Genomic DNA, 17,180 nt, shown 5'->3' with positions numbered 1-17,180 from the left:
AATCAATGGAAGTAAAGTTGCTCAGCACATAAGGCTTGACTCTCCACTGCTTTGCAGAGTCATTTACACCTGTGCAAAGTGGGTGTTAAACATTGCTCTTCTGATTTGATAGCATTGAATACCCACATTGCAGCTAATTGTTTATTTCTTTTCTATTTAATAGGTTCCTATACTACATCTATGCCTGGTGTAAATGTCTACACAAGGTGCAAGGCAGTGAAGAAACAGGCCCTTTAGCCCTGTCCTAAACATGTCCGTTCAGGGCCAGATCCAATACCCACTAAAGTTAATGAAAAGACTCCCATTGACGTCAATGGGCATTAGATCAGGCTCTCAACAAATGAATAAGTTTAATAATTAACTTCTCTCCCTGTCATTTGATGAGACTGGTCATTTATGTTTGATTGAGACATTGTAGGTTAGAAAAAAGGGAAATTGGATCATTTTGGGAGCTAGTTCATTTTTGGGACTGTATAAGTTCACAGGTACAATGAAGTTGTATCTACTTACACCCACTCTGAATTTAGTCCACAGTCTTTTTGAGATGGTACATTTTTCATTTGTTTTATGCAATGGCCTGCTTATGGCTTTATTTAATGCACAAGATTTCAATTTTTTTTCTATCCTTTAGGACCACCCCATGATCTCTTATACACTGAAGTTAGAAAAGACTCTTTGGTTTTACTGTGGAAACCACCAGTTTATATTGGCCGCAATCCCGTAACTGGTTACTATGTTGATGTGAAGGAAACAGAAGCAACAGACGAACATTGGAGGAGTGTCAATGAGAAGCCAATTGCAAATAAATTCTTAAAGGTAATCCGTTTTGGAACCAAATTCAATTACACCAGTGCAACTTCTGTGAAGTCAGTTCTAGGTATGCCGTTCTATTTTGGTAGTGCTTCCTTACAGTTTTAGCTTATCAAGCTATGTTGTGCCCTCAGTTACACCCATGTAATGCTAGCAGAGTCACATAGGGGTTTAACTTGGAAGAAAATTTGTCCCAATAAGTCTAAAAATAAAAGAATGCACTACCAAAGTGAAATGGCGTTCCTAAAATAGTGTTATAACACATATGTAGCCTCTGTATTTCCTGACTCAAAGGTGAACACAAGTGGCAAATTGCTGAGGTGTGTGCTGTGAAAATACGACAGGATGGCTGCTTTTAACATAATATACCCTGTCATCTAATTTTTTGTGAGTTTGTAATTTAGATGGCTACGCTATTATGGTACATAATTTCATGGTGCAATTTCTAAATATAAGATTAACTGTATCTTGATTCTAAACATTCTTCCAGGAGTGTACAAATGAATACATACATTTGAAATTTGTATATTTCAAAGGTCATTTAAAAAAAACCCTCACTTTAAAATGTGATCTTTGCTTGTGTATTTTTAAAGGGACATTGGAATGTAGTGTAGCCTCAAACTGGATGTTAAAATCATTATAATCCAATAGAAAATGACCTCCAGATTCTAAATATCTATGGTTTGAATTATCCACTCTGACTACAATTTTTTTTAAAAGCCAGAATTGACCTGCAGTATTTTTGGTCTGCAGCTGCAGAGGCAGATAGACTGCACAAGAGTTAAAAACATCCTGTTCCCAGAAATGTGCTAACATCTTTGATGACACCATCAAAAATGCTGGGTAGACACAAGTAGCAAACAAAAATAAGTTACAGTCACGTAGGCCTGGATGGGAGGGACATGAGGAAAGTGGAAGTTGCCAAGAGGGAAAGGAGAAAAACAAAAGAGGAAGTTAAATTATTGTTAAGCCTCCAAACTAGTGTTATAGATATGGAAGAGTAAAATTAACTACTCAGTAGTGTACCTTGCTTCTCTATTTGCTTGTTCTAGGTCAGTGGCCTAAAGGAAGGTGTCAGCTATCTGTTCCGGGTGCGAGCAACAAATCAAGCTGGTGTCGGGAAACCTTCTGATACCACTGACCCCGTCATAGCAGAAACACGACCAGGTTCGTTTGTTGTTTTGCATCTGCATTAATACAGGTTCATATTTATCAGACATGCTCATAAGCAGAGAATACACACAAAGGAACTGAACCTATCTGTCCTTCAATGTATTACCAATGCACCAACCCCTTTTCCTATAAAGAAAATCAGTTGAGTATGACTCTTTACCTCCTTTACAAAATAAATTTTCTGAAAATGGTTGGATGCCCATACCATACATACACACAAATAGTGGAACACACAAATATGGTAAAATAATATTTGTATGCAAATGCAGATAAATACATAAATAGAGGGTCCAATTGTTCCCCTAGATCAGTGCATGAAGTGTAACTTCCACACTTAGGTTTTACTCTTCCCCAGATAGAAGGGAGATCAGCTGCAGCTGCCACTGCAGCTTGTATCCCTTCAGTCCCTTGACTCACAGAGAGTACCTGGGGAGGAGACAGGTGTTAGAGAGCTTATTCCTTCACTCTCCCACTTCCCTGGTCCTTCTCACATGAACAGAGAGCAACAATACCAGAAGTCCGAAGGTGCAAACAATTCGATGTTTATTGGGGTGAACTTCCAGCAAGCTTAAATACAAGTTCCTTTTTCCTTATTTTCGAATCCCAACTTACTTCCTGTTTGCCCCTAATTTATATAGTAATATTCTTAGCTATACCTTAACCAATCATTCTACTGAAATTTAACTAACCAATCCTAACATATTGTAACATGATTAGCTAACTAATTATATCCCACCACAATAATTAGATTACACCCAGCAAAATTAATTATACAGCAGACAGAAACAATCACAGAACCAGACAGAGATTATACAGACAAACAATAGCAAAGTGGGAACTATAATGACAAAACAATACAGAAGTGAGGATTTCATATCCCAGCTATTGATAAGTGAGTTCTTGCCAGACAGGATGCTATCAAACTAAGTTTCCTTTTACATTTTCTAGGCACTTCCCTTTGTCTGGAGGTGATAGCAATACAATCCTGTCCTGATAGTGCCTGACAGCCCAATAGCACCTTATTTCAATGTGACTAGTTTGGAATGTGAGGATGTGACTGTTTGCTTCCTAGCTTATGGCTGCCTCTGCTGCTTAGCCAAAGGCCTTAGCCTAAGAACAGGGCCTCAGACTGTCACAGTAAGAGAAGGCCCTTACACCAGCAGACAGTGATTTTGATTCTTTCTTTTATACCTCTAGAACTAGCCAAGTGATAAGAATACCCCTAAATTCTTAAAGTACAGGCCTTTGTAGACAGGCCTGAATATCTATATCCTAACAACAGGCTGTGAATGGGCCAAGGAGAATGTTCTTTTTTCTCCCTTGACACCAACAGTAAATCCTTCCACAAGTTAACACAGACACCATCTGTGCTGTGGAGACTACCTTTACATGGAGATCCCAGGGCAGCTGCTAACTGGAGAAATGCTTTCAGCATGGCTCCACTGAATCCACAATGCTTGAAAGGTGTGGAGAGAAACAGGGAACCCAAGAATCAGTGTGGAGGCACAGAATCCCCACACAGCTGGACCCAGAACTCCAGTGGATCCATGGGTTTCATATAGATATCTGAGTATCTGTGGTTTTGGACTCTGGACCCCTGCTATTTCCACGGGGGACATAGCCCTTAATAAAACAGAAGAACATGAAGGAATCCCTGTGAGCTTCATATAGCTTTCCTCCCTCCAGACCCTTTCCATTGGTATTTCCATAGGAAGAGGCGTTGGGCCCATAGATTTTTAATCTACTCATAGGAGGTAGTACTGTTGTTAGAACTGACACACAATATATGAAACTAATAAAAACAAACACAAAAGTAAAACATCTAAGACTCTGAGGCTCATGCAGGTATATTTTTTGTGCTGTAAACAAAAAAGATACAAGATGAAAAATGTACCCCCAAAATCTCCTTTAGATACATAATTAGTAACAATTTAGTATAAGATAAACACATCTAAGGCTGCAGCCTAGTTCTAGGTGCTCCTTGACCCATTGGGACTTTTTGCCAGTCACCAATGAGAGTAGGATAGGCCTGTAGGATATGTCTACCCTTCAATAAAACATCCCATGTCAGCTGAGTCGGGCTTGTGGGGCTCAGGCGATGGGGCTATAAAATGGGGCTATAAAAAATGTTTGGGCTCACACTTGGAGCCCCGATTTTGGGATCCCATGAACGGGGAGGGTTCCAGAGGCCAGGCTCCAATTAGTGCCTGATGTCTATTCTGCAACTTTAGAGCCCCACAGCCTGAGGCCTGTGATCCCAAGTCAGTTGACATGGACCGGTTGTGGGTGTTTTATTGAAGTGTAGACCTACCCATAGAGTCCTATTGTTCTGACATTGGAATAATAAAAATAGAAAAACTCATGAAATAAGAATCAGATAAACATTTGCCCCAAAGTTTTCGCTTCCCTTTGAGGATTAATGCTTAGCCTTCAGACTGATAACACAAGCTTGTCATGCAATAGCAACCCCCACACATATCAAATGAGGAACCTCTCATATAATTTCAGTTCCAACAGAATGAGAATATAAGCAGTCATTCAGAGCTGGGGATACTTTTTTACCACCTGCAAGGAGATTTAGCCATGTAACTCCCATTAAGATCTATGATAGCTGCAGTAAGGTGTGTGTCTAGAGTCATTGGGCCAAACTCAGCAGAGAACGCCCACAGCCCTTAACTGCAGAGCTGCACCCTGGCTGTTACCCATATAGGACTCTTGTCTCAGGATTTCATTATTGCTCAGGGGCACAGAGCTGGGGTCGGATTCCAAGTCCACAAAGTAGGAGAGTCAAGATTTGGCCCAACAAAGTTCTCAGGGAAGCTCAGGGCCAATTTATCTTGTAGTGACTTTGTTGTTGACCCATACTTTTAGCTCAGATCTGTAAATATGGTCTCTGCCAAACTACACTTCTTATGAAGGATTAAGAAAAGACAAAACAAATCCCTCAAAAAGGCAAAAATCTGGTTAAAAATGCTTTCTCACTCAAACCATACAAATCTCAGGCATGATCATGACATTTTTAAAAATTGGTCTCAGATCTTCTGGAAAGGTAGTTTCCCAACTAATGTTGGCATTATTAAGATCGTGGATAGATGCAAAATGTTATTTTGGTCACATAAGTCTGGAGGATTCCTGCATTTTGCAAATAGAATTGCAATGTTACTTTTGATGAATAAGTCAGAAATATCAGCGGGAGAGCAAGATCTCTAACCCAAGAGGAATAGAAACTTAAATAAATATACTGAAAGGAATTATTTCTGTCAGTAGGACTGGAGGCAATCTCCTGTTTCTAGCACGTGTGGGTAATATGGTCAAATATTTTGTATTTTTTGTTTCTATTTGCCAACTATGTACACTTTTTCCTTATAATGTTTTAAAAGATAAAATAAAATAAAACAAAACAATTGGCCCAAACAAACAGCAAACCCCCAAACAAACCTATATCTTTAGCTATAACTTAGTCTTGATTTCATCAAAGTGATTTCATTGTGTGTTTTCTCCACAGAAAATCCCAGGGCTCTGAGGAGTATGCTTTAACCCTTTTTCAAATCCCATTGTGCCAGCCCCTAGCTCTGGTGCTGCTCACTGCAAAGCAGAATTAGGCCCCGATCCTGCAAAATCATCTGTGTGGGCAGACCATTGCACCTGCATGAAGCACCATTAACTATAGTAGGACTCTGCCCAGACATAAAGGTCTACCCACAGGTATCAGATTGCAGGATCAGGGCCTTAAATCTCACCTATATCTCCAGCTGAGGATTCTCCTTATGTAGAGCCAACACAGGGGCATATTGGAAGAGTGGCTTTTAGATGAGGTCTGAATGCTAGCATCTAGAGTGCTGCTGTGCTCTGGCAATCTTCAGCTGCTGGAACAACTATTTGAGAACTGTTGCAGCTAGGAGTAACTTAGAACAGGCTGCTCCAAGTTACACCAGAACTGGGGATCGAGTGAGGGTGAACTGACCCACAGGCAACCCCAGGATCAAGGGCGCATAGAAGTAGCATAAAGTTGCTATTTCTCCCATACCACCTCAGTCCCTACAATAAGCCCAGGTTTGCCAGACTCAGGAACTGAGCCCACTGTGGCAGTACATTTCTGCTGTTTCACCCTAGTCACACGCTATTATCCAGCCCAGTCATTGCAGCTGATCAATGGGCAATTTCCAACTGGACAGGAAGATTTTTGGCTGCATTGAGAGCTTTAAAGCCAAGTTTCAGAAATTTAATTAAAGTGCCCTGTTCACCCATTCCTCTGTCCAGCTCAATTTGAAATGATTTCAGATACTCTAATCTTTCCAAATTGCCCACCTTATCAACAAGTTCAGTGTAATGAAACTCTCAGAGAAATGGGGATAATTAATGTTTGATATCAGAGTCTTTGTCTTTATTATAATCCAGGTATTTTTTCCCCTATGGGGCCTTTAACTGAGACTCAAAATGAGATGTTGAAATCACCATGCTATTAGGACAAGGGAAATTTGCCTGATATTGTTATGTCTACCTCTCCAATTTCTTTTTGGAGATTTGGTGAATACCTCTGATAGATAAAAAGAAAAGGAGTACTTGTGGCACCTTAGAGACTAACCAATTTATTTGAGCATAAGCTTTCGTGAGCTACAAGCTTATGCTCAAATAAATTGGTTAGTCTCTAAGGTGCCACAAGTACTCCTTTTCTTTTTGCGAATACAGACTAACACGGCTGTTACTCTGAAATCTGATAGATAAGACCAATAATCTAGAAACATGCTTTAGTTTCTTAGTGACCTGTTTAAGTATTTATGGAGGAGATGGTATGATGGGATAACATGATTTTGTCAATTAATTGATCTTTAACTATTCATGGTAAATAGGCCCAACGGCCTGTGATGGGATGTTAGATGGGGTGGGATCTGAATTACTACAGAGAATTCTTTCCTGGGTATCGGACTGGTGAATCTTGCCCCCATGCTTAGGGTTCAGCTGATCGCCATATTTGGGGTCGGGAAGGAATTTTCCTCCAGGGCAGATTGGAAGAGGCCCTGGGATTTTTTCACCTTCCTTTATAGCATGGGGCACGGGTCACTTGCTGGAGGATTCTCTGCACCTTGAAGTCTTTAAACCATGATTTGAGGATTTCAATAGCTCAGACATAGGTGAGAGGTTTATTGCAGGAGTGGGTGAGTTAGATTCTGTGGCCTGCATTGTGCAGGAGGTCAGACTAGATGATCATAATGGTCCCTTCTGACCTTAATGTCTATGAGTCTATTTATGGTAGAGGTAAAGCAAAATGAGAAAAAATTAACTCATAAAAATGCACCCTGAGTTGTATAAACACCACCATTGCCAGATATAAATGCTGAGCGGTAGTAGTAATATATAGTGAACGCAAGCTAATGAAGTGTCAAGCATATTGCCTGTTGAATCACACTTATCGCAGAATTTTTGCACGTTACCTCCACTTTCATCAGAAGATTCATACGCTAACAATCTGCAGTGGAAACAAACGCTAATGACATGTCAAATGGTGAATTTCCATATAGTGGTTTACATTGGTAAATTTACAAACATGTTACTGCCCAGTAAGAGATATGTAGACCTCAGACTACATTTATCATTCACAGGTACTTTACATGTATTTCTGAACTGCATATTGCATTACAGAAAGGGCTGATAAATGATAATACTGGTATAGCAACAAATATTGATCTCTCCTTTTATTAAACATTTATGGCAAGCTATAAGCATTAAAACAGTCAGTTACATGTTCACAAGCTACTTCATTACAAAGGAATGTGCTGCTTCTCACAGTAGTGGAGAAGCCATGTATAGTATTAGGATTGTGGGAACAAAACTCAAGAAATGTGCTGGAAATGAAGCATTTATTACTCATTTATTACTAATTTCTGGATATTCTGATGGATTTTTGTGAATGAAGCCCTTTTCTTTAAGATATAACATTTTAGGGGGAAAGTGTGTCATTGACATTTTAGGCAGTTCAAGACACTCTCAAACTGAATATTATAACATCAGAGGCCTTTTTAAAGTAGAAGGTCCAGTTCAGTTCAGAGCTGTGCAAAAACACAATGGATATTCTCCAAGTCCCCTTGAATGAACAGTGCTTCCAGTGACGATACCAAACAAGTTGTTAGAGAAAAATTACCTCCATACTTGACACAGAGGTAAAGAGCCAACTCTGCACCCATGCAGAAAATGCAGTTCTCTTGGCTGCACAGGTATGCATGAAGAACAGATCCTAGGTATATTCTGGCCCTGGACTTGTTATTCCCCATTCAGTGTCCTTCCAGTGCATGCTGGATGGCCTTACCCTTACCAAGGCCTGTAGGAGTAGCAGGCAGCATTCAAAACCAGCTCTTGGTTTGAACCAAGGTGTTGTACTTGGCTGCCCAATCACAAATACACTCCCTACTGGTGTGCACAGGATGCATTCCATAGGCCATTTCTGGGCAATATGTCAGACTCGATTAATCCAACATCTGTACGTGTGAATGAGCTGTTGTGTATAACACCTTTAGATGCACAAGTGAGTTCTGCTATGATGATTCATTTGTGAAATTAATATGAACTCTTAATTTCCTATTCACCCCTCCACCTTTCCCAAGTATATTCTTGTGTACGTGGCATGAACTTGTATTTTACTAGAAAATTAGAAGCTTTCCCTATGTAAAGAATACAATGCATATGTCTTACTGTCTAAGGTATTACTTTTACAATATTTTCAACATTTAATGCATTTTAGTGGACTGCATTTGTTTCTGTTCAGTTTTTCCAGTGCATTTAATTTTATTTTTAAGCCTGAGATAAGGCTTCTTTCAGCCCAGGGCTCAATGCTGCAATCTTCATGTATGCATAGTCCTTAATCATGTGCAAGTAATCTCATTGCCCTATGTACCCTCTTTAATTTGTTCATTACTTCAGTGGAATTACGCACCTAGATAAAGACTCTTCTCATGAGTAAAGGATCAAGGACACTGGCCTGTTGCAGCAGCTTATGTATGAGCAGAAGGAAGGAAAGGGCTTTGCTTAATTTACCCTGTGAATGATATGCATGCAAATAATTTGTGCTGCTTTCTATTAAAAAGTAGACATGCTTTGTTTTGATCTTCCAGGAACTAAAGAAGTGGAAGTAGATGTGGATGATAATGGAGTCATTTCCCTGAACTTTGAATGTGACCAGATGTCTTCAGACTCTAAGTTTGTCTGGTCCAAGAATTATGAACCAATTGAGGATGAATCTCGATTAGCCTTTGACACCAAAGGTGGAAAGTAAGGAACCTTGCTTATAGAAGCTCTGTTATGTTTATAAATCCTAGGAACCACAGAAATCCATCCCTTTGGAGGTGGACCTCACCAAGATTATTCATGCCCTTGTCACTGGAAGGTTAGATTATTACAGTGCTGTCTACATGGGAGGCCACTTTCAGACTATTCAGAAATTGCAGCACACACGCAATGATGCATCCCACTTGTTTAAGCAGTGCTTCACATAAAGAGCACATTACCCTTGTGCTCTCTGACCTGCACTGGCGACCAGATTTGCAGGTGCAATTTAGGTTAAATATGTTAAAAAATACTACATTGTTCTGGTCCTCACTCCTTCAGAAAACTTTCCCATATTATACTGCACTAGTTGCAGACTTTTGAGGTGCTGGAGCAAACAACACTCTGGTTTGATCAGGAGGGAGCTGGTGGCGGGGCATTCTCAGTGAACATTGGAACATTTTTGTTAACCAGACCCCAGATTTGGTGACTTTCAGGGTGACCTGGGTCACCGGTTTCCCCAGCTTTTTCTAGGGAGGAAGGAGATGCAAATATACAGGTGCAAAAGTAACATATATGGGAGAAGAAGTAGATGTATGGGCCCTACCAATTGTAGCACCTCAGAAACCATGTGACACCCCCCTCCCTGTTTATAGCCATCCGTAACACATCTCTTACATCTCACATGAAAACGAAATCCAGAGAGATGTTTCCTAGAACCAGCCTGTATTTACCATACTGCCAGCAATCCATGTGAACCCTTTCTGGCATCTTTATTCCATCTCTTATACACTCTACCCTGCAGGCTCCCATTTCACTTCCTGCAGGACTAAGCTGGACTTATTCAGATCTTTCATGTACCAGATACACAGTCTGTGGAGTTCAACATGTATGGTAAACACCATGGGATATACCCACTGTGACAGGGTCAGGCCAGATGGCTACAAGAGAGTGGTCAAAGGTAGATACATTAGTTCCAGGTTAAGCAGGTCCCTTTTACCTGGGGAAGATAACAGAGACTATTCCAGAACACTCAGGAACTTTCTAGAACTAATTAAGGCAGGCAGGCTAATTAGGACACTGTAGCCAATTGGGAAGCTGCTAGAATTAATTAAGGCTAATCAGGACACCTGGTTTAAAAAGGCTGTCATTCCAGTTAGTGAGGTGTGTGCGTAAGGAGCTGGGAGTGAGAGGATGTGCTGCTGGAGGACAGAGGAGTACAAACGTTAACAGACATCAGGAGGGAAGGTCCTGTGGTGAGGACAAAGAAGGTGTTGGGAGGAGGCCATGGGGAAGTAGCCCAGGGAGTTGTAGCTGTCGCACAGCTGTTCCAGGAGGCACTCTAGACAGCCGCAGTCCAGAGGGCCCTGGGCTGGAACCTGGGGTAGAGGGTGGGCCCGGGTTCCCCCCAAATCTCCCAACTCTGGACCCAACACAGGAGGTTCCACCAGAGAGGAAGGTCCCTGAGCTATTCCCTGACCCACATGGTGGATCAGAAGAAACTGTGGAGATTGTTCTTACTCTTTTTTTCCCATGCTGGCCAGTGATGAGGTTATCTGAGTGAATGGCAGGTTTGAGCCACGAAAGTGGCAAAACTGAGGGCTACTGTGAATCTCTGAGGTGAGCAAAATCCTCCAATGAGCGCAGGACCCACCAAGGTAGAGGAAGAACTTTGTCACACCACTTTTTCACTAGTTATGTCCCATACTCTCCTGCTCAGCCAGAGCCACAGCACTCACTGGTAGAGCCAAAAGGGAGGTGTTCTGATTCAGGGTTTTGGTTAAGGCTTTTAATCAAAATGTTTTTGTCTGAAGGTCAAAAGCTGCTTTTAAAGATCTTGGGGAAGATGATTTGGGCATTTACTCTTGTGCTGTCACAGACACTGATGGAGTTTCATCAAGCTACACAATAGATGAGGAAGGTAAGGACAAAACCTATTTCTTACGATGCCTTCTTTATTGTTCACATCTCACTACTTCTTCTGCACTACCTGAAAAAGTATGAGAATCTGTGATCATTATAACTGGTAAAACAGAAATGCAAACATAACATTTCTTTTTAAAATGTTTGTAGAGATGAAACGCCTGCTCGCTCTCAGCCATGAGCGCAAGTTCCCAAGTAAGTAAAATGAGCATGCTCATAGAAGAGATACTGGCATGCAGTGTGAAGAGTTCTGGGATGTATATTACAGAGTCCCTGCCAGCATCAGCTAGGGGAGCTGCTCTGCTGGTTCACAAGAAAAGCATGCAGTATGTGAAGCTGAGATCATGGTTTCTACTAGTCAGTCTTTCAATTATTCCCAGTATATTAATGTATTAATTGATGCCTTTGCTGCTTATTTAGATGCTGCTCTCTAGCTGTACAGTATAGTCCATATATTGGATGTGTAGTAAGCATCCCAATGGATTTGTTTTTTCTGGAGCACTGAACTTTACACTTACTCAGATCCCTATGAGTTGCCAAGCCAGTGTGAGAGTTTATAATTTTCTGCCCCTTTAACTTTAGCTGGCAACATGACTGCAATGTAAGTTAAGACCAAATTCGAGGCAAACAAAACATCACAGCAAGTCCAGCTAGAATGCGCCATCTGCACAGGAGTTTTCCTTCTGAACTTCCCCATCTTCTTCTTTTTCTGTTACTGTAGACAACCTGACCATTCTTCCTGTTACCCAGGTTTGTACCTTGGGGGCTATATTTGATGATTCCCTCTCCTTCTAGCCACAGGTTTTATTTATCACTATACTACTCCAATTTTAAGCTGGTGCAATACCACTGTTTTAAACAGAGTCACAATGGCGTATAACAGGAGTAACACAATGGTGAATCCAGTCCCATATATCCAGGTCATGTCTAAATCTTGCCATATCTTCCTCCACTACATTTCTAAGCTCTGACTATTCCTCTCAATCCCAGTAGCTAAAGTTCTTGTCCACCACCTCCTATCTCTATCTCAGCTACTGAAACTCCACCCCTCCTGCTTTGTACCCACATTTTTTTGCACCCCTCCAGTCCATCCAAACCATGACCGCTAAAATGGTCGTCTTTCCCTATCAGTCTGACCACATCTCTCATTCTGAATCCCTCCACTGCCTTCCTTTTCTCCACCACTTCAAGGCCCTACACAACTCTACTCTGGTCTACATATCCGACATGGTCTCTTATTGTGTCACCCACTGGCCTTTTCTGATCCAGTGAGCTCAACCTCGTTGTCCCACTTGTTTGTTTCTTCCCCAACAACCTCCATGACTTTTTCTATGCCATTCCCTGCACGTGGAAAGACCTCCCAAACCCCACAATCTGCTACCTTCTCATCATTAAAATCTCTTTTTAAGACTTACTTCTTCCATGATGTCACCAAAAGCAAGTCAACCGTATTATTAGTTTATAATAAAATCAGCAACAAAAATAAACTCCTAATTGCACCTTCATACCCAAAGTTAGTAACCACACAATCGTATTCCATTACCCTTTGCCCTTCTTCACCCCATACCTTCTCTGTTGATTGTCCCCCCCCAACTGTGTCATGTTCCATATAAGAGTGTGAATTCTTCAAGGCAGAGACCCCGTCTTTCCCTTTGTGTTGTCAGGTACCCACCATATTTCTAGGCACTGTAAAATATTAAATAACAATAAGATGAGTTGTATCTGCAAATGCTGAAGACGAGAGAAAACAGTAATGAGCTCCTTGGGTATATGAGGAGCTTCAGTCTCATCTCTCGATAAACTATTTTTACAAGCACTAACAAAGTTAGTAATGTACATGAAAATTAATCACTAGAACTTGCATGTTCAGCTTAAACACTTGCATGTTAGTTCATTTAAACATGCTTAGTGCTTACTTTTAACACATTTAACTTGTGTTCAGAAACAACTACAGCTGGCAAGTTTATTGGTAAGTGGGCTGCTTGAGTACTCCGCACAAAAGGTATGTCTACACAGCAAAGAAAAACCCGTGGCTGGTCTGTGCCAACTGACTCGGGCTCACATGGCTCACGCTGCAGGCCCGTTTCATTGCTCTGTAGATTTCTGGGCTTGGTCTGGAGCCTGGCTTTTAGGAGGTGGGAGGTCCCAGAGCTTGGGTTCCAGCCCAAGCCTGGAAGTCTAGACAGCAGTGAAACAGCCCCTCAGCCCAGGCCCATGAGCCTGAGTCAGCTGGCACAGGCCAGCCACGGGTTTTTCTTTGCTTTGTGGACATACTCTTACTGAACATAGACAACGTGTGAGTGTAGTAGCTGCACAGGGCCAAGGAGAAGGATGGGAAAGTCCCCTGTATTGCTGCTCTTCAACTTGGTAACTGCTAAAGGAGGTTTAATCAGGTGCTTGTGATCAGTTGAGACACTAAACAGAATAGGCAGTAAAACTCAGAAGCAGGATTGCTAGAAGTTTCCAATACAGCTGCCAGTTAGTGCTTCATAATACGGACACATTTTTAAATGAACACTTTTGTTGGCAAGCACAATGACTCAGTCTTGTTAGTCTTGTGGACTGAGGAGTGACTTCTTTTCACAAAAGAAGATGCCTTTAGCTTATTTTAGTCCTTTACAGAACAGCCTCTGGGAAGCTTTGTTTTTTTCTTTCCATTTTAGGCTAAGATATTCATAGTTAATTACATACAAATCAAGTTAAGAGTTTAAAATTGCCACAAACCTGACAGTAAAATAAAAGCAGCACAGCCTAATTTCTTAATTTACACCCACTTCCTGTTGCAAACACTGGTACATCTGGCATTTCTCTCCTTTTGTTTTTAGAGATTAAGTAAGATCCAAGCTACCTCTCATTTCTCAAAGTAAGTGAGGAAGCTTTTTACAGCACCATTGCACTAACATGCAGGAGTCAAAATGAGGGGAAGGTGGTGGTGCTCTGCTCGTGTCCCAGTTGCCATAGCCAATCCCCAATTACTCCATTTCTGCCACCTTCCCCTTGTCCTGATAGCAACTGCCCATCCTCCTTCCCCTTTTGGCTATTCCCTCATTTCCCTACCTATTAGATGTCTTCTGGTGGGGGAGAAAGGAAAAGCATTCCCTGCTACTCAGGACAAGGGTGTGTGTGTGTGAGAGAGAGAGAGAGAGAGAGAGAGAGAGAGAGAGAGAGACGACAGACAGAGCAGTCTCATGTGCAGAGTGAAGCCTCCACTTGTGCTTCACAGCCTGATTCAGAGCAGGCTGGGAGGGCTGGGAGGCAGCTGCTTTCATGCACGTTGCCTGCTCCAGAAGGTGCGCTAGGGGTCTGAGAGGAGCAAGCAAGTGAAGAGGTGAAAATCTTTAAAGGAGCCATTTCCACGTGTGAGAAGTGCGAAGAAAAGTGAAAATGATTTGTCAGTTTCACTCTCTGCTGCTGGCAAGTGGAGCTGAGCAATGCAGAGGAGGAAGGAAAAATGCCAGACTAGCCCTGCTATAAATCAGGTTAATATGCCTTGCAGTGCAGCCTTGTATCTGAAACAGTTTCACAACCCAGAGTTGTGCTGTTCATACTTTGGGTATTCTGTTTTACAGTATAGTATGCATAGTCCCACTTTATTGTTGTTGAGTCCTTTGTTGTTGAGACCTCTACCAATATCTATATGGTAGGAGAGTTTCACATTTAGTTCTACAGCCGTTACCAGACTATATAAACAAATGAAAAGACTCTCCCTCTGACTGTCTCACAAAGATGTTTGTAAATCCATCTCACTAGCTCTGGGACAATGTCACACCCTTCCATGAATACACTTTACAGTATTCTGACAGATGAAAAACAATGACTCACTAATTCAGACTACAAATCTGACATGTCCTTATTATATTTCGGGAGTTCCTCATATACTTATGCTTGTATATGCTGTATACCTATAGGAGGGTAGAGAAGTGTTCATGTACTGTTTGCATAGCTCTGTGAGTCTAGATAAAAATCAGTGGGAGGTAGTTAGATGTTCAACACCTTTGAAAAATCAGCCCCTATATGACCAGGTCTAATTGATTGTGTTTTCCAAGTAAGCTAAAGCCTAAGGAAAAGTTAGAATGAAAATAAGATGAAGACTTGAACTTGTCAATAATGGGAAAACTAAAACCACGTCTAAATGTCCTGTGACATAAATGGCTACAATACCATTCAGTGGAGTTGACCCTGCTTACATCAGCAATGAATGTGGCTCATAATGTCAATGTTTCTCTTTGACAACTGAGTGTACTGCTGAAATTTTTGGCATGATGTGACACACATGATCAATTCTAGGAATGAAGGACCAACGTGGGGTTCAGCTGTTTACTTTCTGATTACCTTTGAAGGCAAGACCTTGCAGGCTGTTTTTTTTCTGCTGAGTCATTTTGACATTTTATTATAACATTACAGAGTGAGTCATAAAGCATGGTTCTTTCTGGGCCATACACACTCACTTCATGCTGCAGAGATATGTTCAGTTTACCTTTGAGACAGATTTTTATTTGAGTTAGAATGGAGCAGCATCAAATGTAACTCAAATGCTGAATATTTCTAGCTCTACACAGCCCTAGTGACCCTGAACAATAGAACAACTACACAGAGGGTGGGAGAAGACACACACTTCCATAAATTCTACACATATCAATGAGTGTATTTTTGACAATGGAAAAGAACAGCTGTGAAACATAGGAAAGATTCCCTTCAATCTTTTCTTTCCTTTTTGTAGCTGTCCCACTTAAGTCTGAGCTGGCAGCTGAACTTCTGGAGAAGGGACAAGTGCGATTCTGGCTGCAGGCTGAAAAGTTGTCTGGCAATGCAAAGGTCAACTTTGTATTTAATGACAAGGAAATTGTTAATGGAGAGGTATGGCTTTTATTGCTTATGGTTTTCTGACTTTTATAAGCAATGAGTATCAATGTTCCAGCTAAGCACTTTGAATATAATCAGACCTCACTACTCCAATGCATTTACGTGGAAAATATAACACGTGATTGAAAACATCAGTATAAAGATTCTGCCCACATTCTGAGCTGTGGTTGAGCACTGCTGGATGCAGTTCAGGAGGTGCACTCAGTGTGGCTTTCTGCCACCTGCAGAGACAATACATAACTGTGGATAGTGTGGGAGGGCACAACTAAACAGTTCTGTGGGGACACGTGACCACCCCATGTGTTACCTCTGCCTCCACTCCCTGAAACTTGGTATGTATGTAGACAACATACACTAGCAAGTACCTCCTCCTCCTTCTGCTCTCTGTCCTGTGAGTGTCCAGCCCCCTGCAGAGCTTGCAGGCATTCCTCCCTACCTGTGTTCAAAACAAGACCAACAAAAGGAGCAACACAGTTGGGAGGCACAGTCCCCCACGTGCCATCAGGGTGGGATGGTGCTTGGGGGCTGGATCGTCTCAGTGAACAAGAAATTGGAGAATTATCAGTCACTTTTTATTGGCGGGAGGAATATGACACCCCCAAATTGCCTTCTCCTTGATAAGCACATTGAAGGCTACTGCTGTTTCAGTGCACCTCCAGGAGCAGAAAGCTGCTGCTGGGAGTGCATTGGAGCAGCAAGCAGCAGCAACAGCAGGGTTCACCCCTCTATCCCACTCTGCCCCCCAGCCTTCTCTCCTCACTCACCTCCAAGGCTCTTGGGCTGGATGGGGCGCCACCTGAGCTGCCTGGCGCTGAGCACCTTGTCACAGTTCCTCTTCCCGATCTCGAAGATGTCCCCCTCACTTACCTCAGTGGGCAGTCTGCAAAGCAGGCAGCAGGAAGCGCTGGGACTCCAGCAGCAGGGAAGAAGAAGCAGCCCCATGTAGCAACGGGGAGCTCAGCCCACAGCCAGCACAGTGCCCTGCTGCTTCCTCCCTCCCCACACTGTATGGACACATGGTGACTGCCACCACCAGCGGGAGCCACTGTTGGGCATCCTGGCGAGAGGCAGCCCAAGAAATCTGGTGAGGCCCATGACCCCACATGTGTGACAGATTTTTGTTACCAATCTGCTTGGGGTGATCAGGCTGAAGC

The 17,180-nt window shown here is 42.1% G+C and overlaps 1 protein-coding gene across 1 annotated transcript in view; it reads left to right on the top strand.

Annotated features, from left to right (window-relative positions):
- Positions 1 to 17,180, top strand: part of MYOM1 (myomesin 1) — a 99,813-nt gene that overhangs the window by 62,724 nt on the left and 19,909 nt on the right. The window contains exons 21-26 of the mRNA XM_073331468.2: positions 632 to 816; positions 1,863 to 1,977; positions 9,090 to 9,246; positions 11,055 to 11,161; positions 11,314 to 11,358; positions 15,884 to 16,020. Of these exons, the coding sequence (XP_073187569.1) occupies positions 632 to 816; positions 1,863 to 1,977; positions 9,090 to 9,246; positions 11,055 to 11,161; positions 11,314 to 11,358; positions 15,884 to 16,020 (746 nt within the window). The remainder of the gene's footprint in view (positions 1 to 631; positions 817 to 1,862; positions 1,978 to 9,089; positions 9,247 to 11,054; positions 11,162 to 11,313; positions 11,359 to 15,883; positions 16,021 to 17,180) is intronic.

Source organism: Lepidochelys kempii, chromosome 2 (genome assembly GCF_965140285.1).
Source record: "Lepidochelys kempii isolate rLepKem1 chromosome 2, rLepKem1.hap1, whole genome shotgun sequence".
NCBI lineage: Eukaryota > Metazoa > Chordata > Testudines > Cheloniidae > Lepidochelys > Lepidochelys kempii.
Note: the sequence above shows the minus strand (reverse complement) of the source record. Positions and strands in the feature narration are given on the sequence as shown.